This window comes from Leopardus geoffroyi, chromosome B4, assembly GCF_018350155.1.
Source record: "Leopardus geoffroyi isolate Oge1 chromosome B4, O.geoffroyi_Oge1_pat1.0, whole genome shotgun sequence".
In the NCBI taxonomy this organism is placed as follows: Eukaryota; Metazoa; Chordata; class Mammalia; order Carnivora; family Felidae; genus Leopardus; species Leopardus geoffroyi.
Window position 1 is genome coordinate 128871027 of NC_059341.1, and position 20633 is coordinate 128891659.

The 20633-nt window shown below is 47.5% G+C and overlaps 1 protein-coding gene across 4 annotated transcripts in view; it reads right to left on the minus strand.

The window, feature by feature from the left end:
- LARGE1 (LARGE xylosyl- and glucuronyltransferase 1) overlaps positions 1 to 20633 on the minus strand; it is a 543301-nt gene that overhangs the window by 281498 nt on the left and 241170 nt on the right. For 3 of the 4 annotated variants that reach the window (XM_045467269.1, XM_045467268.1, XM_045467270.1), the window contains exons 3-4: positions 16408 to 16709; positions 47 to 129 (exon numbers count right to left, since the gene is read on the minus strand). In XM_045467269.1, the coding sequence (XP_045323225.1) occupies positions 47 to 129; positions 16408 to 16709 (385 nt within the window). The remainder of the gene's footprint in view (positions 1 to 46; positions 130 to 16407; positions 16710 to 20633) is intronic. The other variant, XM_045467271.1, reaches the window with a different exon arrangement.

The window sequence follows — 20633 nt, forward strand, 5'->3', positions numbered from 1 at the left end:
CCCCGGCCCCACGCACAAGCCCGCAGAGAACAATGGCCGCGCTTACCTGTGAAACAGGACAGACTTGACCAAGGTGACGACATCGCGGCTGGCGTTATATCCGGCACAGACAATAGCAACGTGGATTGTCTGGGAAGCAAAGAAAACCGGGCGAGCAGTTAAACAGATGGAAGAGGGCCTTCCTGGTGTTCCAGACCACATGAAAAATACAAACCACCCTCATTTCTTGTTGGGATCATTAGAAAACAAAGGGCATAGTCTGCAGCTGTGGAAAATAACTTGAGAGAGTTTTATTAAGGCCTTTTTAATCGGTTTATGGAGCTATCATCATTTGGAAACCATTAAGGCTCTTTTCAATTACATTTTGGGGACGACAGAAAGGGCAATCGGCTCACATAGGCAAACAGTGCGTCCCCTGCCTCCAAGCTGGGGGACAATGACAACTGGTCACATGAGAGAAGAAAGAAATACACCCTGAAAGGAAGCAGTGACCATCAGGGATCTCAGACTGAGAAGCGATGGCTCAGAGCTGGGAAATGTTCTCGCAAGATGACTCAGGTTAGGGGAGCCTGACCAGGCAAAGACACCAATGAACACCTATAAGGGCGCTAGCTGGGACATCGTTCCAAGAACTTAAGACAGGAGAAGTGAAGGGGACTTTATGGGGCATCTCATCTGAGCAGTTAAGAGCTCGGGCTCCGGAAAGGAATCCTGGCTTCCTCCTTTAGCCCAGGGTGACCCTGGGAAAGGTGTGGAATCTCACAGTCACACAAGGGCCATGACGCACGTCCTGCAGGAGGTCATGGAGCACATAAGGAAACAATACCAAGAGTGGAACAAATATGGCGCTTGGCACACAGCCTTCCAATCATAGCGACGATGTTCTCTGGAGCTGGGCTTCCCAAATGGGGTCCCCTTGGCACCCTGGTGTGCTGTCAGTGACTTACAGGGGACAAAGTCACTCATGTCCTGAAGCGAGGTCTTAAGGCTTACCAGGCAGGGCTGGCCCCTCAGGCACGGCTACCCTGTGTGCTGTAGCAACTTGACAAAGACTGGGAAACCCTGTTCTAGGGCAGCCCCTACAGAAAGCCATCCAGCCTCTCACAACAGCTCAAAGAATAGAGGGGTCACGCCTCTCAACGTTGTACCTTTTGCCGAAGTACAGTCCACCTTGGACTGAAACCGGCCTCCTAACAGCCACCCCAGGCTTGCTCTGTCCTGGGAGTATTGCAGAACGAGCACGTTCCCTCTAGCACCCAATACTTAATTAAGAGAGGGGCCTCCAGAGGTGCCTTCTCCACCTTCAGAACTACTCACAGCCCTCTCCCCATGGCATGGCTTCTGGACTCCCCATTATTCTCATCAGCCAGTTCAAAACACAGTTCTGTTGACCCTACGTACTACCTTTGCAACTTCCTAAAAGTCTATAATTACTTCAAAATACAAAGTTAAAAAACAATAATAAAAATAAAAAAGCAGTTCTGATATCCTGGTTGCTCCCCTACAGGCTTTCAGGATAATGACCTCTGGTTCCCAGGCCTACTTTACCACACTCCCCACCCCCCCGGACCCCCACCCCCCGCAATATCACCAGGGGAAGTTTACTCAGGCTTAGATGGGATTCGAATTCTGGAGCAGACATTCTTAACCATGATAGTACATCAGAAACACTTGAAAGGTTTATAAAATACACCCTGTGCCCCAGCCCCACCTCAGACCAATGAACTCACAATCTCTGGTGTCCAGGATCTTAAATTACTCTGCTGGAAGGCAATGGTTCTCCACAGGAGGCAAAATTCATCCCCCTCTGCCTTACCCAAAACATCTGACAGTGTCTGGAGTCATTTTTGGCTGTCACTCCTGGTGTGTGCAGGCCTACTGGCATTGAGTGGGCAGAGGCCAGGGATGCTGCTTGACCCCCCTACAAGGCTCAGGGCAGCCCCCCAACATGGCATTACCCTGTCCAAAAGGTCACAGGGCTGTTGTGAGGAAACCCTGCTTTTAGAAAGAAAAAGAGAGGGTACAGGGAAACTCAGACCCACAAGCTACCAACCCGACCTTGACTCAGTCTAATTTATGCATATTTTAATTTCTCCACCTGTAAAATGAAGAGAAGACACCATCACTTATCTCTGGATAATATCTCCAAAAGACTTGGGATGAAAGACTGTTATGCGGATGCAACCATCACCGTTTAAATCACGAAGGAAATGAATAGGAAAATGCCTGCACGCAGGAGACATAACCAGGAAGGGGACAAGAATGGATAAAAGCACGCTGAATCAAGCTCTTTGCAATTGCAAATATTTAAACATGCGGCCTCTGAGATATCAAACTTTGTCTTGGCTTCAGGGTTCAGGGGCTTTTTAAAATGGGCCCATTAAATGAAAGCACGAGCGTGCACATTCTCAAACATTTTACATAATTTTCCAATCTCTTTAGTTTCATCCAATACACCTGCCACCATGAATAAATTCATCATCTGGAGCCGTAGCAGCAAGGCCCTGCTACCAAGAAAGGCAGAAAATTGGAGCACTGTGAACATGCTCTTGGAAGAGTTCTGGGTGGTCCCAGCTTTTGTAGGTGTAGGAGTGAATGCCAAGAATGGGTCAGCGGTTAGGCTTCAGAGCAGAGAGAGTAGGGGGACAGGGATGAACGTCCCTTGAAAGAGCAGAGCCATAAATATGGTCTCACCATGATAACTTGGTTTTGAAGCTACAAAGCCCAGGTTTCAAGTGTCTCTTTGTGGTGACTTAAAGATGGCCAATAGCCAGGGTCACCTGGGTGGCTCGGCCGGTTAAGCATCTGACTCTTGGTTTCAGCCAGGTCATGATCTCACGGTTCATGAGTTTGAGCCTCACATCCGGCTCAGCACTGGCAGTGCAAAGCCTGCTTAGGATTCTCTCTCTCTGTGTCCCTCCTGTGTGTTCTCTCTCTCTCAATAAATAAAATAAACTAAACTAAAAAAAAAAAAAAAAAAAAAAAAAAAAAAAGATGGCCAGTGGCCAAACTACTTGGACATTCATCCCATCAAAGTGAAGCATCTAAAATATCAGATTGGGTGACCACAGGCCAGTCATCAAGACTTGCTTACATTTTATATAGATGTCATACTTACCTTTACTGGTCACAAAGCTCAGACTGGGCTGGGGTGATGATCTTAATTTGTGCCTCCAAACTCACTCTTACCCTCTTTCAATTTGCTCTGTGCCTAAGTGCCTGACGTTTACAGACTGAATAATTGGGCTCCCACTGCCTCTGGTTTCTGGTGGAGTTTGGCCACTGGGAGGCCTGAGGGCAGGCGGAAGGAGAGATCAGATCCCCTGCACCTGTCAGAAACCCTCCCCCTGAGTTCTGATTCTGCTGGGCTCCATTAGGCCACCTGCCTCCTATCCCTCAGGCCCAGGGGTTCTAGTGGCTTCACCACCCTCACCAGTTCGCATGTCTGTGCTGCCTTAAACGCTTCCTGCCTCCTTCAAGAGTGCCATTGATTTCCTGCCAGGGCCTGACCAATTCCAGTGACCCTTCATAGCCTCACATTGGTCCCGGTGGCTGGAAGGGAAGCACAGAGGACTCTGAAGCATTCATAGATAAACTGCCCATCCCTAAGCTGAAGAAGAAAAAAAAAAAAAAAAAGGCAGGAGAGCACCAATGTAACAAACTTGAGAATGTAGAAGCTGTATGTATAAACTTTAAGTCGCTTGACAAAGTTCTCAGACACATGGACCAAAAGTTCTTTCTGAGGAAGCCCACGAAGCTTTGTGCTCACTCCCTTTAGTCCTGAATCTGGCACTCAGCACATCCACAAGCTGCCCCTGAAGACATGATTAGCTGAACTAGGTTTGAGTGAGTGACATCAACTTTTAGGACTTATAAGAAGGATTCAGGCATGACATGGGCATTCCTGGGGTCCCTGATATGCCAGGCACTATGTTGAGCTGGATGGAAAGGTGAAGCAGTCCCCCGGGATGAAGAGAAGAGGGAGAAAGACAGCTCACCAGACTACCCCATCAAACACTGGGAAGGATCCTATGTTGACAAGATCAGAGTCCTCGCAGCCTAGAGCAACCTGCACCATCTAGGCCAAAGGGTACCAGCGAGCTTCAGGGAGGAGAGGGCCTTCCAGTGACTGGACCAGAGCAACTGTCACTCCTGACATTCAGGGCCACCTGGGATTTGTAACTGTGTGTTAGCCTTCAAGAGAACCTGAAAAAGAACATTCTCTGTGTTCTGGCCTCCCCTCCCCCAACCCCAACACACACAAGAAAAATCTCCACAGGGTTGTCTTCTCAAATATGGACGCAGGGAAAAAGTTCCCGCTATCCCGAAAGAAACATAGGAAAAAATTAAGGGACGGCAGGCAAGGTATGGCCCCAGCAGAAGTAATTGATACTGTGCCCACCTGTGCTTCCCCCCAGCAACACTGCGAGAGAGACTGTGCGATGGGAGAGAGGGCGGAACCCCATTTCAACAATGTGCTGTGAGGATTCAGGCTGAGCCCACGTTCTGATTGTGTGGTGGGGGAGCAAGGGGCGGGGAGGCAGGACTCCAGGAGGACAGGCAGCTGGGGAGAAGCACACAGCTAGAAACGGAGGTGGAAGAAGGTTCATGGGGAGATCTGGTCTGAGCTGCAACATCAAGGCTAAGCTACTGTTTTGTGACTGAGGAGCATTCATTCAATGTCCCTGAGCCTCACTGGCTTGTCTGTAAAATGGACATAAAAATGGGCGCCCCACTGGCTTGTTGTACGCAGACAAGTGAGGGCAAGAAGGTGCACCTCGTGAAGTAATGCTGTTCACCAAATGCCTCAACAGCATAAAGAAAAGCTGTTCAGCATCTTTGTGCTTTAACCCCCTTGGGAGAGCTGGGTGGTGGCTGCAGCTCAGCCTCCGGCCAGCCGAGCGACCTTGTGCAAGTAACGTAACCTCTCTGATCCTTGGTGAATCCTGTCTAAGAGCAGTGTAGAATTTCTATATACAATAGTGCACAGGGGATACTTTCCAAGACACCCCCAGTGGACGCCTGAAACTGGATAGTACTGAACCCTATAATATACTATGTATTTTCCTACAGATACATACCCACCATAAAGTGGAAGTTATCAATCAGGCACAGTAAGAGATTAACAACAGTAACTAATCACAAAATAATTATAGCAACATACTATAATAAGTTATATAAATGTGGCCTAAGTCTCATATTGTCTTGTACTCACTCTTCCTGTGATGAAGGAAGAAGATAAAATTGCTACATGCAGAGATGAAATGAGTGAATGACGTGCGCATTCTGACGCAGCGTTAGGCTACCACTGACTTGACGAATCATCAGGAGGAGGACCATCTGCTTCCAGACCACAGCCTGACCACGGCTAACTGTACCCGTGGAAAGCGAAAGCATGGATCGGGGGATTTCTGCAGTCTTCCTAACATCCAGCGTTTTCCAAATTTCAAGATGACGAGTGAGCGACACAGGGTGGCTAAGTGTCTCTGGCTCAGCCAGTCAGTGGCAAACCGAGGGGTTGAATTCACAGTCCTACTGTGAAACCCATACCACCCTGTGACATATGTGACTATTAAAATGAAACCAATGTATTGCTAACGAGCCATCTAAAATCATCTTACAAACCTCCAGGACATCCCTACTCTTCTGGGAAGCCAGTGATCGAACTCTGTTTTCTCTAAATACAAAAACCCATGGACTCAAAAGACAAAATTATCTGCATCCTGTAGAAAATAAAGGTAGAACACCTCCTAAGGTATGTCAACATTCAAAAAATTAAAAATCATTTAAAAATAAAAGTAGACATCTCCTGACTGTAACGGGACCCAAGCTGTCAGGGGCTCAGCAAGGAAGGGCAGGTGGAACCACGGGGGCTACAGGGCCAAGGATGAGGACAGGAAGGGCCACCCCTGCACTGGGGACTTCGAGCACCTTCTCCATAGCCAAGGCCTAATAAATGCACAACAAACGAATGAACCACCAGGCGTTCTCCATCCTGCATATTTCTGGTCCACTTTAGGATTTTCCTGTGTTACAAAGAACAGAGTACCCTCACCCGATCAGAAATCCAAATGTTTTGGGGAAGACATATTAAAGGGGCAGACTGATTTTTAGGGTGAGTCAACAGAAGTCTAACCAGGATTTGGAGCAGGTGCACTGTCTGAATACAGCCCCAAACGAACCTGCCACGCATGGTGTGTGTTACACCCCTACCTAAGGTTGACTTGCCTGAGCCAAAAGCCTACCCACATTCGCCAAACCTGCAACCATTCTGCAAATGTAGACTTGAGCACCTACTATGTGCCAGACTCAACTGTAGGTGCTGGGGAAATAGCCTGGAGCAAAAGAGGGAGCCAGGCTGCATGGCAACCAGTCCACAAGAAGAAAGCCAGGAGGTGAGGAAGACCTTCTAGAGTTCACAGCCATTTGGAAGAACTTGGCTTTTCCTGTGTGTGAAAAGAGAAGCCACTTGAGGGTTCAGAGCTAAGAAATGGCATGATCCTACTTCTTTCTTATTTTTAGTTTTTTATTTTATTTTTATTTTTTTAATGTTTATTTATTTTTGAGACAGAGAGAGCATGAGCAGGCAAGGGGTAGAGAGAGAGGGAGACACAGAATGTGAAGCAATCCTATTTCTATTTTAAAGAATCACTCAAGCTGCCCGTTGAGAACAGAGCATGTCTGTGTGCAGGTGCACGGGGAGGGCGGCAGAAGAAGCAAGCTGGAAGCAGAAAGGTCAGGAAGCTACTGCAATCACCTAAGCATGGTGGACACGCCATGATATGCGGCCCAAATGCCCCTTCAATGAGGTATGTATTGCCAGGAACTACCTTCCCTGCAGAGAATTGTTTGCTGGGGCAGCTACCTGTAACAAACCCCACAGAGCCTTCAGGCGCCGGTCCCAAAGGCACACCTTCATAGACCGCACATGAAACTCCGTCTCAGGTGTGTCTTACCATTGCACTAAGCCAGAGGTGCTACAGCACAGGGAGGCAGAGGTGGGGGCGGGGGGAGAAACAGCCACACAACGTATTCTTACAAAGTCCTTGGTGATCACTTTGCAGTCAACTTCCCCAGCAGAGGAAGCAGACTATCAGATACATAAAGATTTACAATCTGTGGCAAGGATGTGGAGAAACTAGACCCTTGTGCACCATTGCTGGGAGGATAAAATGGTACAGCTGCTGTGGAAAAGAATATGGTGTTCTCTGGAATAATTAAACATAGAATTACCATATGATCCAGCAATCCCACCTCTAGGTATATAGCCGAAAGAACTGAAAGCAGGGTCTCAAAGAGATATTTGCACACCCACGTTCACTGCAGCATTATTTACAATACCCAGAGGTGGGAGCAAACCTGAATGTCCAGTGTCAGATGAACGGATGAACAAAATGTGGGCTATACATTCGGTGAAATATTATTCAGCCTTAAAAAGGAAGGGAATCCTGTCTCATACTATAACTGAATTTTGAGGACGTCATGGTAAGTGAAACGAGCTAGTCTCAAAGACAAGTACTGGGGCAGCTGGGTGGCTCAGTCGGTTGAACGTCCGACTTCGGCTCAGGTCATGATCTCGCGGTTCGTGAGTTTGAGCCCCGTGTCGGTCCCTGTGCTGACAGCTCGGAGCCTGGAGCCTGCTTCAGATTCTGTGTCTCCCTCTCTCTCTGCCTCTCTCTCTCTCTCTCTCTCAAAAATAAAGAAACATTAAAAATAAATAAATTAATGGGGTGCCTCATTCAGTTAAGCATCCAACTCTTGATCTCAGTCATGATCTCACAGCTTGCGAGTTCAAGCCCCATGTTGGGCTCTGCACTGACAGTGCGGAGCCTGCTTGGGATTCTCTCTCCCTCTCTCTCAGCCCCTACCCCACTCGTGCTCTCTCTCTCTCTCTCAAAATAAATACATAAACTCAAAATAATTTTTTAAATAATAAATTAACATTAAAAAAATTAAAGGTACAGTAGAGCTATATATACTGATGTTGGCTATTAACTGCTTAATTAATGTGGATATGGATTAATATGGATATTAATTAATATGGATATTAGTTACTCCAAGATATTTAAAAACAAACAAGAAGTAAAATTTTTTTTTTTTGAAAAAGATGCCCATCAGGGCACCTGGGTGGCTCAGCTAGTTAAGTGTCCGACTTCAGCTCAGGTCATCATCTCGCGGTCTGTGAGTTCAAGCCCCGCGTCAGGCCCTGTGCTGACAGCTTGGAGCCTGGAGCCTGCTTCCGATTTTGTGTCTCCCTCTCTCTCTGCCCCTTCCCTGTTCATGCTCTGTCTCTCTCTCTCCCTCTCTCTCTCTCTCTCTGTCAAAAATAAACATTTTAAAATAAAAATAAAAATAAAAAAAGTCTGACCTTCAAAGTTGGCCACATTTTCCTGAAGCTTTCTAGAAAAGCTCACCTGGGCTCTGGCCCTTAGCTGGTCAAAGAAAGCCTGTGGTTGGGGCGCCTGGGTGGCGCAGTCGGTTAAGCGTCCGACTTCAGCCAGGTCACGATCTCGCGGTCCGGGAGTTCGAGCCCCGCGTCAGGCTCTGGGCTGATGGCTCAGAGCCTGGAGCCTGTTTCCGATTCTGTGTCTCCCTCTCTCTCTGCCCCTCCCCGTTCATGCTCTGTCTCTCTCTGTCCCAAAAATAAATAAACGTTGAAAAAAAAAAAAAAAAAAAAAAAGAAAGCCTGTGGCAAAAAACACTCTGTCCAAAGAGAATACTACAAACTCATAATACCTTGGAGCCAGAACCAAATTTGGCTACTGGAAGAAGGGTCCTTACCCTGGCCACCTTCTAACTCAAGGTTCTCATCAGGATTCCCTGGAAGACTTGTTAAAGACAGATGGCTGGGGGCGCCTGGGTGGCTCAGTCGGTTAAGCGTCCGACTTCGGCTCAGGTCATGATCTCGCGGTTTGTGAGTTCGAGCCCCGCGTCAGGCTCTGGTGCCGACAGCTCGGAGCCTGGAGCCACTTCGGATTCCGTGCCTCCCTCTCTCTCTGCCCCTCCCCTGCTCACACTCTGTCTCTCTCTCAAAAATAAGTAATAAAACATTAAAAGAAAAAAAAGACAAGTACTGTCTGGCCCCATTTATATGAAGTATTTAAAGTAGACACATTTACAGGAAGCAGAATGGTGGTTGTCAGGGTCTGGGGGGAGGGGGAGGGAAAAATGGGAGAGTTGCTGTTTAACAGATATAGTTTATTGTGCAAGATGAAAAAGTTCTAGAGATCTGTTGAACAACCGTGTGAATATACTTATCACTACTGAAACACACATCTCTTTTTTAAGAGAGTAAATTTCATGTTAAGTGGCTTTGCTGTACCACAATTAAAAACAAAAAAGATTTATAATGTAGACCTGCACTTTTTAGCCATGTAGCCTCACCAAGCCCAAGCTTCCACAGCTATAAATTTAGGATGATTAAGAGTCCAGGAGCTCACACACGTAGCGAACACTTGCTCACAAAGTGAAAGCAGACATGTTTAGCATCATTCTCACCAAAAGCCCAGCCCGGCCAAGCTGGATGGCTTGCTGGGTTTCTTTGCTTCCGTAATGTGCCCTCGATTTAATATGCCCTAGTCCTTCACCTCACTTAACAAACGCCTCCCCATCTTTCAAGATACACTAGCACCTAATGGAACCTCAGTTTCTCCATCTATAAAGAAGGGGTAAAAATTTCTCAACTCACAGAAATCTGGACAGATAACTGAGATGATTCATCATCTTACAGGAGCCTGGCATCCTGGAAGTAGGAGAGATGTATCAGAAATCAGTAGTGTTACTATTAATGTAAGAGTTTATAGTATGCTGAAGGGTCCACCACCTTCACGGTATTGAGCCTTAAATATTCTGGAAGGTCACACATCAGTTTCTTTCCTTCTGCCCTTATCCCCAACTCTCCTTCAAGTAAGGATTGGGATAGCCTTTCCCCCACTATTGAAAAGAGGGCTTTCGGAGCTGCCCAATTCCCTCTGCTGTGTCAAACGTTGGTGCTTCCTTCGCCTTCCTCCCATACAAGAGGGCAGAAGACACAGGAACGTGGAAATGAACCACTGGAATCATTCGTTATTTCGGCCTTGGTGGCAACTGTGTAAAATTAGGACAGATCCTTTATCTTGCTCAACTTCAGCTTCATCATCTTTAACACGAGAGGGTTGTACCTTTACTTGTTGTTCTTAATGGTACATTTTAGAAATAAAATATAGTAAGAGAGTACAATATAGAAAAGAGATCAAGGCAGGACTGCTCCAGGGGAAGCACAGACAAGAGACTGCAGGAGACAGGGCCCCTTGCCACTGTCATGGTGAGGTGGCCACCTCCAAGACTGTCTGCGAAGATCCCTGCCAGCTTGTGTAACCCTTGAATAATCTCTCCTATGCTGTATCAGGGTCGGTCTGTATGACAATAGCACTGGGCAGAAGTAACGGTATATGATATCCAATGCTAGATCATAAAAAAAAGACTGTGGTTTCTGCCTTGTTCTGCACTTATTTGGGGGGGAAGCCAGCTGCTACAATGTGAAAACGCTCAAGCAACCCTAAGGGACTGAGGTCCCAGCCATGCCTCTGTGCCGTCTCTGAAGCAGGTCCCCGTCAAGCTGACAGATGGTCACAGCCCCCACCGACATCTTAACTGCAACCCCACGAGAAAACTACAGACACAACGTCCGACTAAGCTGCCCCCAGATTCCTGACTTTCATAAACTGTACGACAAATAGATGCTCGTTCCTTGAAGCCATTGGGTTTGGGGGATAAGTTGGTGTGAAACAGTAATTACCAGATTCGGGGACAGGAGGTAACCTAAGTTACCGCTGTAGGAGCTAGGGTTCCCTGAAAATCAACACGTAAGAAAATCCTACTAAGTTTCTTCCAGTTGTACCCATTCCCTAATTCCAAGGCCTGACATTTAGGGAAGATATTTTAGCAGACTTACATCCTTGAAGGAGCCCCAAAGACCGCCTATGAAGCTAATGAAATCTGAATCCAAATGTTGCAACAGCATCTTCCAAGAGCAACGTGCATACGGGAGGATGGCAGGCAAGCCCTCCACTGCTGAGTTATTCCATAAAATCCTCAAAGTAAAAACAATAGATCGAAATACCGTATAGTTAGTTAGGGGCCCAGAAAACGAAGCTGCAAGATGTCAAGTTTTATAAACATAATGCCTAACGTAAAACAGTACACCTCTACTAAGTTAACAAATGCAGTCACAATCTGGAAGGCAATTTAAAACAGAACTTCTTTTATAAGAACAGACATACCCTTGCCTCAACCTACTGAGAAATGAGTATCCCTCACAGGGCTACCGTAGCCCCCAAGGGAAAGATGACCTCCATCATGCCTGGTCACCCTGAAGCCTTCAAGGTGGGGCACCTGCCAGACTGGGGCTGTAAGTGTGGGTCCCGGGCGCTCTAATTCACAGAGCGGGAGTGCAATGGTTCCAAGCACAGGTTCTACAAGCAAACTGCTTAGGTTTAAATTTGACCTCCGCCTCTTCCAGGCAGTATGACTTTGAAGTAATTATTGAACCTTTCTTAGCAGCCTTCTAATGGGTAAAACAAAGTATGCTGCTGTGTGGACCGAATGAGATATTTTATGTAAATTTTAGCATAGTGTCTGATCTACTTTAAAGGCTGAGTAAATGTTAACTTTTATTACTATTACATTAATACTAAGAAATGAAGCTCAAAGCACAGTGCAGAAGGAGAGACATACTTCCCTAATGGTGGTCTCACATCAGAGAGTACGATTCACTTGATCTCCCATAATAACAATATTAATTGTTGCCATATTACAGTATATCCACAAATGCTTGACATTCCTCCCACTGAGAGATGAGAAATGTGTATCCTTTTACCCACGAAACTGGGTGAGCTTTTGAGCCAGTTTCAACTAACAGATTACACTATCAGCAGAAGTGATACTGTGTGACTTCTGAGGTCAAGTCATAAAACGTGCTTCTGTTGTATCTTGGTCACTGGAGTACTTGTACTTAGTCTTCAGCTGCTACGGAGGCAGCTGACTGCCCTGGGGCCGCCATGTTGTAAGGAAGCCCAAACCAGCCATAGGGGCAGACACAGAGAGGCCTTGAGTCTACAACAGGAAAGAAGGATGCTGGGTCAGAGCCCACTGCTCCAGCCCTCGCTGCTCAGCTCCAGCCACGAACTAATGGCAACTACATGAGGGACCCCCAAACCAGAACTGTTCACCCAAGCCCTTTCCAAATCCTTGACCCCAAAAAAACAGAGAGCTAATAAAATGATCACTACTGTTTTAAGCCATTACATTTTAGGTGTGTGTTAGGCAGCATTAGGAAAGTGGACCACCCAGAGTAAGTATATGTGACACTCTTGCAGAATTAGCTTCCCAGCCGCTATCTCGTTTCGGCCTTACAACTGCACTGGGAAGAACATATTATAACTCTCATTTTGTAAGGATGAAATAGACTACAAGAGGGTAACTGAATCACCCAAGCTCACATGACTAGTGACTGACAAAGCAAAGATTCCTGTTCAGGAATTTGGATTCCAAGTTCCGTGACTTCTCAGCTGCACCAGAGCAGACTCTCAGAATACACCAGAACCAGAAAGGCAAGAAAAATACACAGAGCCATACGCACGCTGGCCCGAGTGGAGATCAAAGAGGATTATTCTGCTCCAAGTTCCATGGCACACAGAAACCAGTGCCTTGCTGAAACAGCACTGCCCTGACAACAGAGAAAGGCAAGAATAAAATGGACAGCTATTTGAAGGCCACATCATTAGGAACGATAAGTGGGCACAGGGACTGGCGAAGGCCCATTGTTTCCATCACCAGATATCTCGGCTGACAGCCTGGCATCATTACAGAAGACTTTTCAGAAATACTTGTCATACCCCAGAGAAGTTTCAGTGCAACAAGAGAGGATGACAACATCCTTGGTTATGAGGCGCTGTGCTCTGACAGGGTGTCAGGACCAGCTTTGGCGCTTGTAATCGCAAAGTGTCGTGACGAAGGGAGACTTCTACTTTGATGCCACTCGCCACTAACTGACATTTCTTGTTTGCTTCTATGGCTTCTTCACTGAAATCTTTAAAGACACCAAGTGATGGAGACAGAGAAAGCATTTATACTGTAATGGGTATGAAGTCAGCATCTCATGGTAAATGTGGACCCAGGAGACCACGCTGAGACAAGACGCCAGCAAGATGAAGACTTTCAAATTCATCTACGGAAACTCTGAACAGGACCAGGGTTTCATCACAGATAATTCTACCAAAACCAACCTTAAGGACCTAAGAAGTAACATTATCAAGACACAAAGGGAAAGCAAAGAAAAATGAAGAAATCTTAATTCCCAGGTGCAAGTCAAAAGACTAAAAAGAGAAGTTATGATGAGAATCAACAATCCCAAGATCTTAATTCCTATAGTGCTACTTTATCTTTCAAAGAGTAAAAGGATATAGAGAACCCCATTGTTTATGTTGTGCCTTCAAGCAGCGGCTTCCAAACATGCCCCACTATCTCGAATCACCTGCACAGATTTCTTTAATGCCCATGTTCTTGCAGCCTACACTCAGAGATCCTCAAGTAATAGGTTGAGGGTGGGTCCCACGAAGATGCATTTTGGGTACCCAATTCTAGTCACAACCGAGTCTGGGCACAACCCATGTGATAGGGAATGTTCACTGTAACCCTAACATCTGTTCTCTCGAGTGGCAGAGCTCCAAAATGTTAGCAGAGAACATGGTTTCCTTGGATAAAAACCCAACTTTTCCAGGCTCCCTTGCAGCTAGATGGCAGCTGCCAACAGCCCTGCAGTAATGTTTTTCCACAACGTGCTCCAAGGGGAACAGATGGTGAAATGTCTAACACGTGTTATTAAAGGAAGGTGACATGCCCTGCCTTATCGCTGCTTCTTTCCTGCCTGCTGGATGGCATGCACAGATATGACCAGTGCTGGGACAGTCATTATGGACCATGAGACCCCCTTGGGAATGCCAGTCAAGCAAGCTGAGCGAAACGTAAAGGAAGCCTGTATCCCTAAAACAGACGTCCCCACTCAAAAGGTCTCCAGCCTTCTTAAGCTTCAAGAGAAGACTCAAAGCCATGGTTAGCTGGGATGTTTTGACACTTTAAAGTGAAATCTAATGCCAATAACAACTATTTTAGCGCTTGCCTCTAGTTCTAATATATATCGTCACCCCTGACATAGTACGAGTCAGGAGCTTGATTTTTATCTTTTTACCGGTAATTTACAAACGAGGAAACTGAGACACAGAAAATGATACAACCTGCTTGTTGCCACATGGCTGTGAAGCTGCGATGGGGTCAGGATGTAGGTCAATGTACCACCAGCCTCAGTAGCTGTTTTGCCTACACGATTTTGCAAGGCGCTCCAGGCAGTGCCCTCGTTAGAAATAGGAGGTGTATCTCTGAAAACTGAACGGGGGGAAGGGAGCTGCTGGCCAGACAGACCGTGGTAGGAAGAGAAAGCCCCCCATTTTCTCCCTCTGCTCTACATGTGTCCTCCTTTTTTCTTTTCCTTTCCCATCTCCACTTTTTACCTCCTTGATGCTCGGGCAGCTGAGTGGGTCTCAGTCATAACAGCATAAATACACTTCCTCCCTCTGGGCCCTCCTACCTGGGCCATAACCTGAGAGCAGACAACATGCAAGAGAGCAAGCAAGCCTTCTCCCAGGCAAGAATACAAGTTCTCAAAACTACAGCCCTCCCAGACCAGCCTAAAGTGGGGGAAGTTGATAACACTGCCGAGTCCCCATTTTCGAAGATGTAAAAGACAGATACTCAGTACCACGGGCCACTGGCGATGGCAGTGGAAGGTTACGTGGATGGGACCAGGCATGCAGGCAGGACTGAATAAACACACAGCATTTAACAAGTCCTGATGTTCCCAACTTGCTGTTTCTTGAACATTTCTTCCTCCACGCCCCACCTCAACATGAGACAAGAGGAGTTTGGTTCATTGCTATTTCCCAGCACAGGGAACAGCATGGGATACATAACGGAGGCTCAGTAACTGTTGGACGAAAGAATGGAAGAATGAATGAAAATACAGTTTGATCATGTCCTGGCCCAGGCTGTCTGTGCTTCCTGACTAGCCCCCCATGTCCTGCATTCTTTCTCGCCTTGCTTCCTATTCTTCATACTCTCATGTACATTTCTCACTGGACAGCCTCCATCTACCTGTGTCCACCTCTCCACCCCTCATCCAGGCTGGAGACACCATGACAAATCCTCCCAGCCCAAGGGCTCTCCTCCTTCACCACTGACCTTCTCCAGAACTGAGTCTATGTTGCTCAGCAAGCCCTACATTCCCTGACTGCAGCATGAGCAACAGAACCAAGGACTCCCCTCACATGAACAACATGTTGCTGTTTGCCAAGTGTTTTCAGGGGGGTTGAAGTCTAGCATTCTGAGAATGTGACCAGGAAATGGAATAAAGCAACAGCAGGTAATACATCTAACCAAAATTAACAAAAGTTAACCACAATTGAACACATATTACGAACGAGGTTCCGTCTGTGGCTTTATATGGCCCATCCCTTTTACTTCTCATAAATCCCCCACGAGGCAGGAATTATTTTCTCAAATTTATTGGTGAGGCATCTGAAGTTCAGAGAGGTCAGGTAACTTGCTCCGGCACCTACGGCAGAAACCATCAGAGCTGGGATTTGAACTCGGGCTTGTCTGGGTCACAAAAGGCCTTGCTCTTAACAGGGGTGCTCTAATTCCTGTCCTTGGGAACCGGGAGAAGCAGGAAGTGAACGTGCATGCCATTGCGCTCAGTGCACACAGAAGCACAGATGCAGAAACAAGAGGGAGGAGGGTGGCAGGGAGAAGGGGCGGGTAAGTTCTCCAAATGTCCAAAGAGTTACTAACACAGAAAGCGTACTCTAAAAGTGGGGGCAGGATATTCAGTTGTAAAAGTTCAAGACACTGCCTTAGAGAAGCAACAGGTCTCTGGTTCTCCAGAAACTGATCGTTAAGTGAGGAAGGAGGTGGCCAAGGGAACTGTTGCCCAGCAAGGCCACAACTCCAGGTACACCACTCACACCATAGTCTAAATTAACAGGTGTCCCCAGGAAGACAACTAGGCATACAGACCCTGAGTGGGTCAAAAGGAACCGCAAAGAAGAAAGCGGTGGTTTCCATCCCTTTGCTCCTCGTAAGCTCTCTGTGCTGGAGGCCTTCTCGTACCCACTTTTCAGATGGCAAGGCTGAGGCTCAGAGAGGCTAATCGACTGGCCAGGCCACACGGCAACGGTAGCGACCGTGCAAGGTTCCCACGTAGGCCCGAGTCAAAAATGCCAGCCCTTCGCGGGCACCTGGCGGTGCTTCCCGGTGGCGTCTGTGAGGGGTGAGGGCCGCTGGCCTCTGGACCACCGCCCCCGGGGTGCTCTTTACCTCACACTTCTCCACGACCGGCTGCTGCCCGCACTCCGAGCTGTTGCCCGCCACGATGCCCGCGCGGAGGTTCTCGCTGTCCCCGGTCCCCTCCTCCATGGAGTAGGTCTTGTTGTGGTTGCCGCGGCGGTGGGCTGGGGCGCGGCCCTGCGCCAGGCTGAGCTGCCGGCGCAGCGCGCGGTTCTCCTCCTCCACCTCGCGCACGCGCACCTCCAGGCTCTCGTGCTCCCGCTGGCCGGCGGCCGCGTACCGGGGGCTGTGCGGCTGCGACTCCAGCGGAGACAGGGACACCGGCTTCCCATCTGGGGAGGCGGAAAGACCGGGGGACGGTTAACCGCGACGAAGCACAACGCGAGCCCCGACCCGCACCCCACGCATCTGTTCCGCTCACGAGGGAGGTGGGTCCAAAGCGAGTGACCAAGAGATGCGTCCAGACTGACCTGGGGACAGAGTTGAGAACGGAATGACTTAGGAGGTGATAAAAAGTAACATGCTATTTAGAGAGGACAATCATAATTTTTCCTAACTAAATACCCTGTCGTCTTTTCCCATCTTGGCACATTTCCTGGTAGGTGTTTTTCTTCTGGATAAAACACACATGAATATGAAGAAACAGCAGGAGGAAGGGAAAGAGGAAAAGGAGAAAGTGGAAGAGAGCAAAAAGAACAAATATTAATAACGACAGAAGTTTATTTTGGTCTTCCTATGTGAACTCCTATTCATCCTTCAAAACCCTGTTTCTGAAGTATCACCTCCCAGGAGTGTCAGAATTCGTCCCCAGGTCTCTCTTATGTCTCATCCTATACACTCTCCACTTAAATACAGTTTCATAAGAGGCCCTATAGAGAGCTATTGATTTTTAAAACATTTTATTAATGCAACATCCCCATCTCCCAAAGGTACTTAGCATACCACATCTTGTACACAGGTGCCCCAGGAACACGACACACTCAAAGCTGTCTGTCCTCTCTGTTCCTGTGCTGCAGACATCCCAGTGTCCAGCTACAACACGGCTGCCTTAGGGACTACTAAGGAAAAATAACATCTCTAGAAAATTACCCTCTCTTAGCCACCCGCCAAAAAAGAAGCTTCTCATTTTCCATACTTCAAGTTTTTCTTCTTCCTGCTCAGACCCCACTGAGCTTCCAAACCATCCCAGAGAGTCTCTGCGACCCACAAAACTTGAGGATCAAAGAACGCAATGAATTACACCCTGCGGGGTTCACCTGTGCTGCTGAACTGAGTCGGCCTCTGCCCAGGGCTTTTTGATGTGTCTCTGGGCCTTCACAAACATGACTCATTTCTCTCCCTCTTAATCACCTCGGGGTTAAACACCTGAGCTCCTGGCCCCCTCCTATCAATGTGGCATATAGGACTCGCTGCATCCCACTGCCCAGGACCACAGATCAAAGGCCGAGGCTGAATGTGTGGGTACACAGAATCACAGGTGGCTTAGTGTTGTATTGTCCCCAAGCTGGCCAATTACAAGCTCTAACCCAGGCTTTTGAAACCTGTTTCCCTGTTTGGTAAAACCAAATTAGTTCCACTGAGAATAAAAACGAATAGGCCACTGACAGCAATTGTGTTTGCTCAACTGGCATCGACCCTTCGAGCAGGGGTGGGGAGAGATGAGCATCAGGGCCCCGCTATGCATCCATGCAGCGCTAGGTAGCTCTGTGCTGATAATGTCTTAGGTTATTCCGACAAAAACAGGTGTCAGACTCTAAACACTTAAGCCTTCCTGTTGGGGTGGAGCCTGAGCAGAAATAAAGTTTCCATGACTGTATGGGGCCACACCCCTGCTTTCGTGCTGGGAGTTAAGAGTTCTGGGGCTTGAGTGGTCTTCTTGTTATGGAAACAAAACAAAACACCGGAACATTTAGGAAGGCACCCAGAAGCTCCGGAAAATTCACAACAAAGGAAAATGAGAAATTTGTTCTTTGGAGGGATTACTTAAATGCTCTGAGCTTCAGTTTTCCAGTCTCTGAAATGGGAACAGAAGCGCTAACCTCACAGGCGCAATGGGAGGCTTAAGTAAGACATGGAAATACAAAGCTCTGGGCGCTTTGTTTCTCATTGGGCAAACAGTTCCAGTAGTTTCCAGTGAGAGTGAGTGGTATTATAAGTAAGCTGAGTTGATGACATAAATTAGCGTGTTAAAGGCTGTACATTTTCTGAACTCGGAGCTGTTCTCTGAGTAGTGTATGGGAGAAAAGGGCCAACAAACCTTGGCTTATTCTGATCTATGGCATCTCTGAACCTTCTTCCCTTCAGCCTCACTTAGGTCCAAGTTCATCCAGAAGCAAAGTGGAGGAGTGGGTAGGCTCCCAGGGGGACCTCATCACTTCCTCTGGCTCCCCTCCCAAAAGCCCCACATTTTGCATGCCTATAATTCTTTGATTATGTGCTTATAAAGTCATAATTATGTAATCCCCAAGCAATTCCAATTCCAAGGGTAGTAAGGGGGGAATCCTATCAATATTCTTTAGACCCCAAATGGTGTTTTTTTTTTTAAATGTTTATTTTTGAGAGAGAGAGAGAGAGAGAGAGCAAGAATAGGGGAGGGGCAGACAGAGAGGAAGACACAGAATCTGAAACAGGCTCCAGACTCTGAGCTGTCAGCACAGATCTCAACATGGGGCTCGGACTCATGAACTGGGAGATCATGACCTAAGCCGCAGTCAGATGCTTAACTGACTGAGCCACCCAGGTGCCCCTGGACCCCAAATGCTTTTAACCAAACTTAGCTCTCCAAGGCCTGCAGGTGTTTTCTTCACTCTATAGATTTCTCAGCGTGCCTGAGTGGCTCAGTAGGTTAAGTGTCTGACTCTTTGTTTTGGCTCAGGTCATGGTATCACAGGTCATGAGTTCAAGCCCCACATAGGGCTCTGCACTGACAGTGTGGAGCCTGCTTGGGATTCTCTCTTTCTCTCTCTCTCTGCCCCTCCCCTGCTTGCACTCTAACTACATAAACTTGAAAAATAAAATAAAAAATAAAGCTCTATGGATTTCTCAACCATGAAGACACAGAAAATAATAAATGCCAGGCCTTAAGGAGGGGAACCAATGTTGGGAAAGGCAACATGTATGCTGTGCCCTACACCTGGCACATAGGAAGTGCTCAATCAAGAGCAGAATTCTGGTTTGTTCTAAAGGTAGGCTGTCCTGAGCTGCCCTTCCTCTTCCTTGGCCAGGTTCAGCTTCTGGAAGGGAGCATACTGGAGAGGTACCTCAGGGCCTTCTCAGCTGACTTTCCCTGCCTCGTGTGCACAGGGACCCTGTGTCTTTTCCCTGGCGGATGGATCCCAATGCCGCTTGATACCAAAGGGACCTGTTGCTCTGCCAAGTTCACAGCTCATTCTAATTTCATTCATCCTGATTCTTGCTTTTGTTCCTGGGCTACTCATCTCTCTGGTTCCTGACCTCTTTGTTTTGGCTTGTCCTAGCCCTCTGGGTGGGGAGGGGGAAGGGTTAGGACAGCGAAAGTTCACCTTTTCAGAGGTGCTTTGCAAACGCCAATGATGGGGACATCTTATGGGCTCTGGTCTCTCCCGGGAGTGCTCCCCTAGCTCTGGGTACAGCTTGTCACTACAAGGCCCATCACATGGGATTTTATGGCCTATGTCGACAGCTGTGCCCACACCAGTACTCTCAGACCATCAGTGGAAAAGAACCAATTTTCCTCCCAACCAATCCTGGATAAAAATCTGGCCCTAACACATGCACCCAGTACATAGCTTGACCCACATGCAATACGTCACATGAATTTGACAAATTGGCCTATACCCTCTTCATCAAGTCTACTGATCACATGCTTGGGCTGCCACAAAGTCCAATTTCTCTAGAAGTTTCTTATATAATTTTCATACTTCCTTATTGTAGAACACTTTGGGCACTGTAATGGTTTTTTTTTTTTTTTTTTCAACGTTTTTATTTATTTTTGGGACAGAGAGAGACAGAGCATGAACGGCGGAGGGGCAGAGAGAGAGGGAGGCACAGAATCGGAAACAGGCTCCAGGCTCTGAGCCATCAGCCCAGAGCCCAACGCGGGGCTCGAACTCACGGACTGCGAGATCGTGACCTGGCTGAAGTCGGACGCTTAACCAACTGCGCCACCCAGGCGCCCCTGTAATGTTTCATTTTGTGTGTCACTTGACTGGGCCACAGGGTGCCCAGATATTTGGTCAAACATTATTCTGAGTGTTTCTGGAGGAGCTTAACCCTTT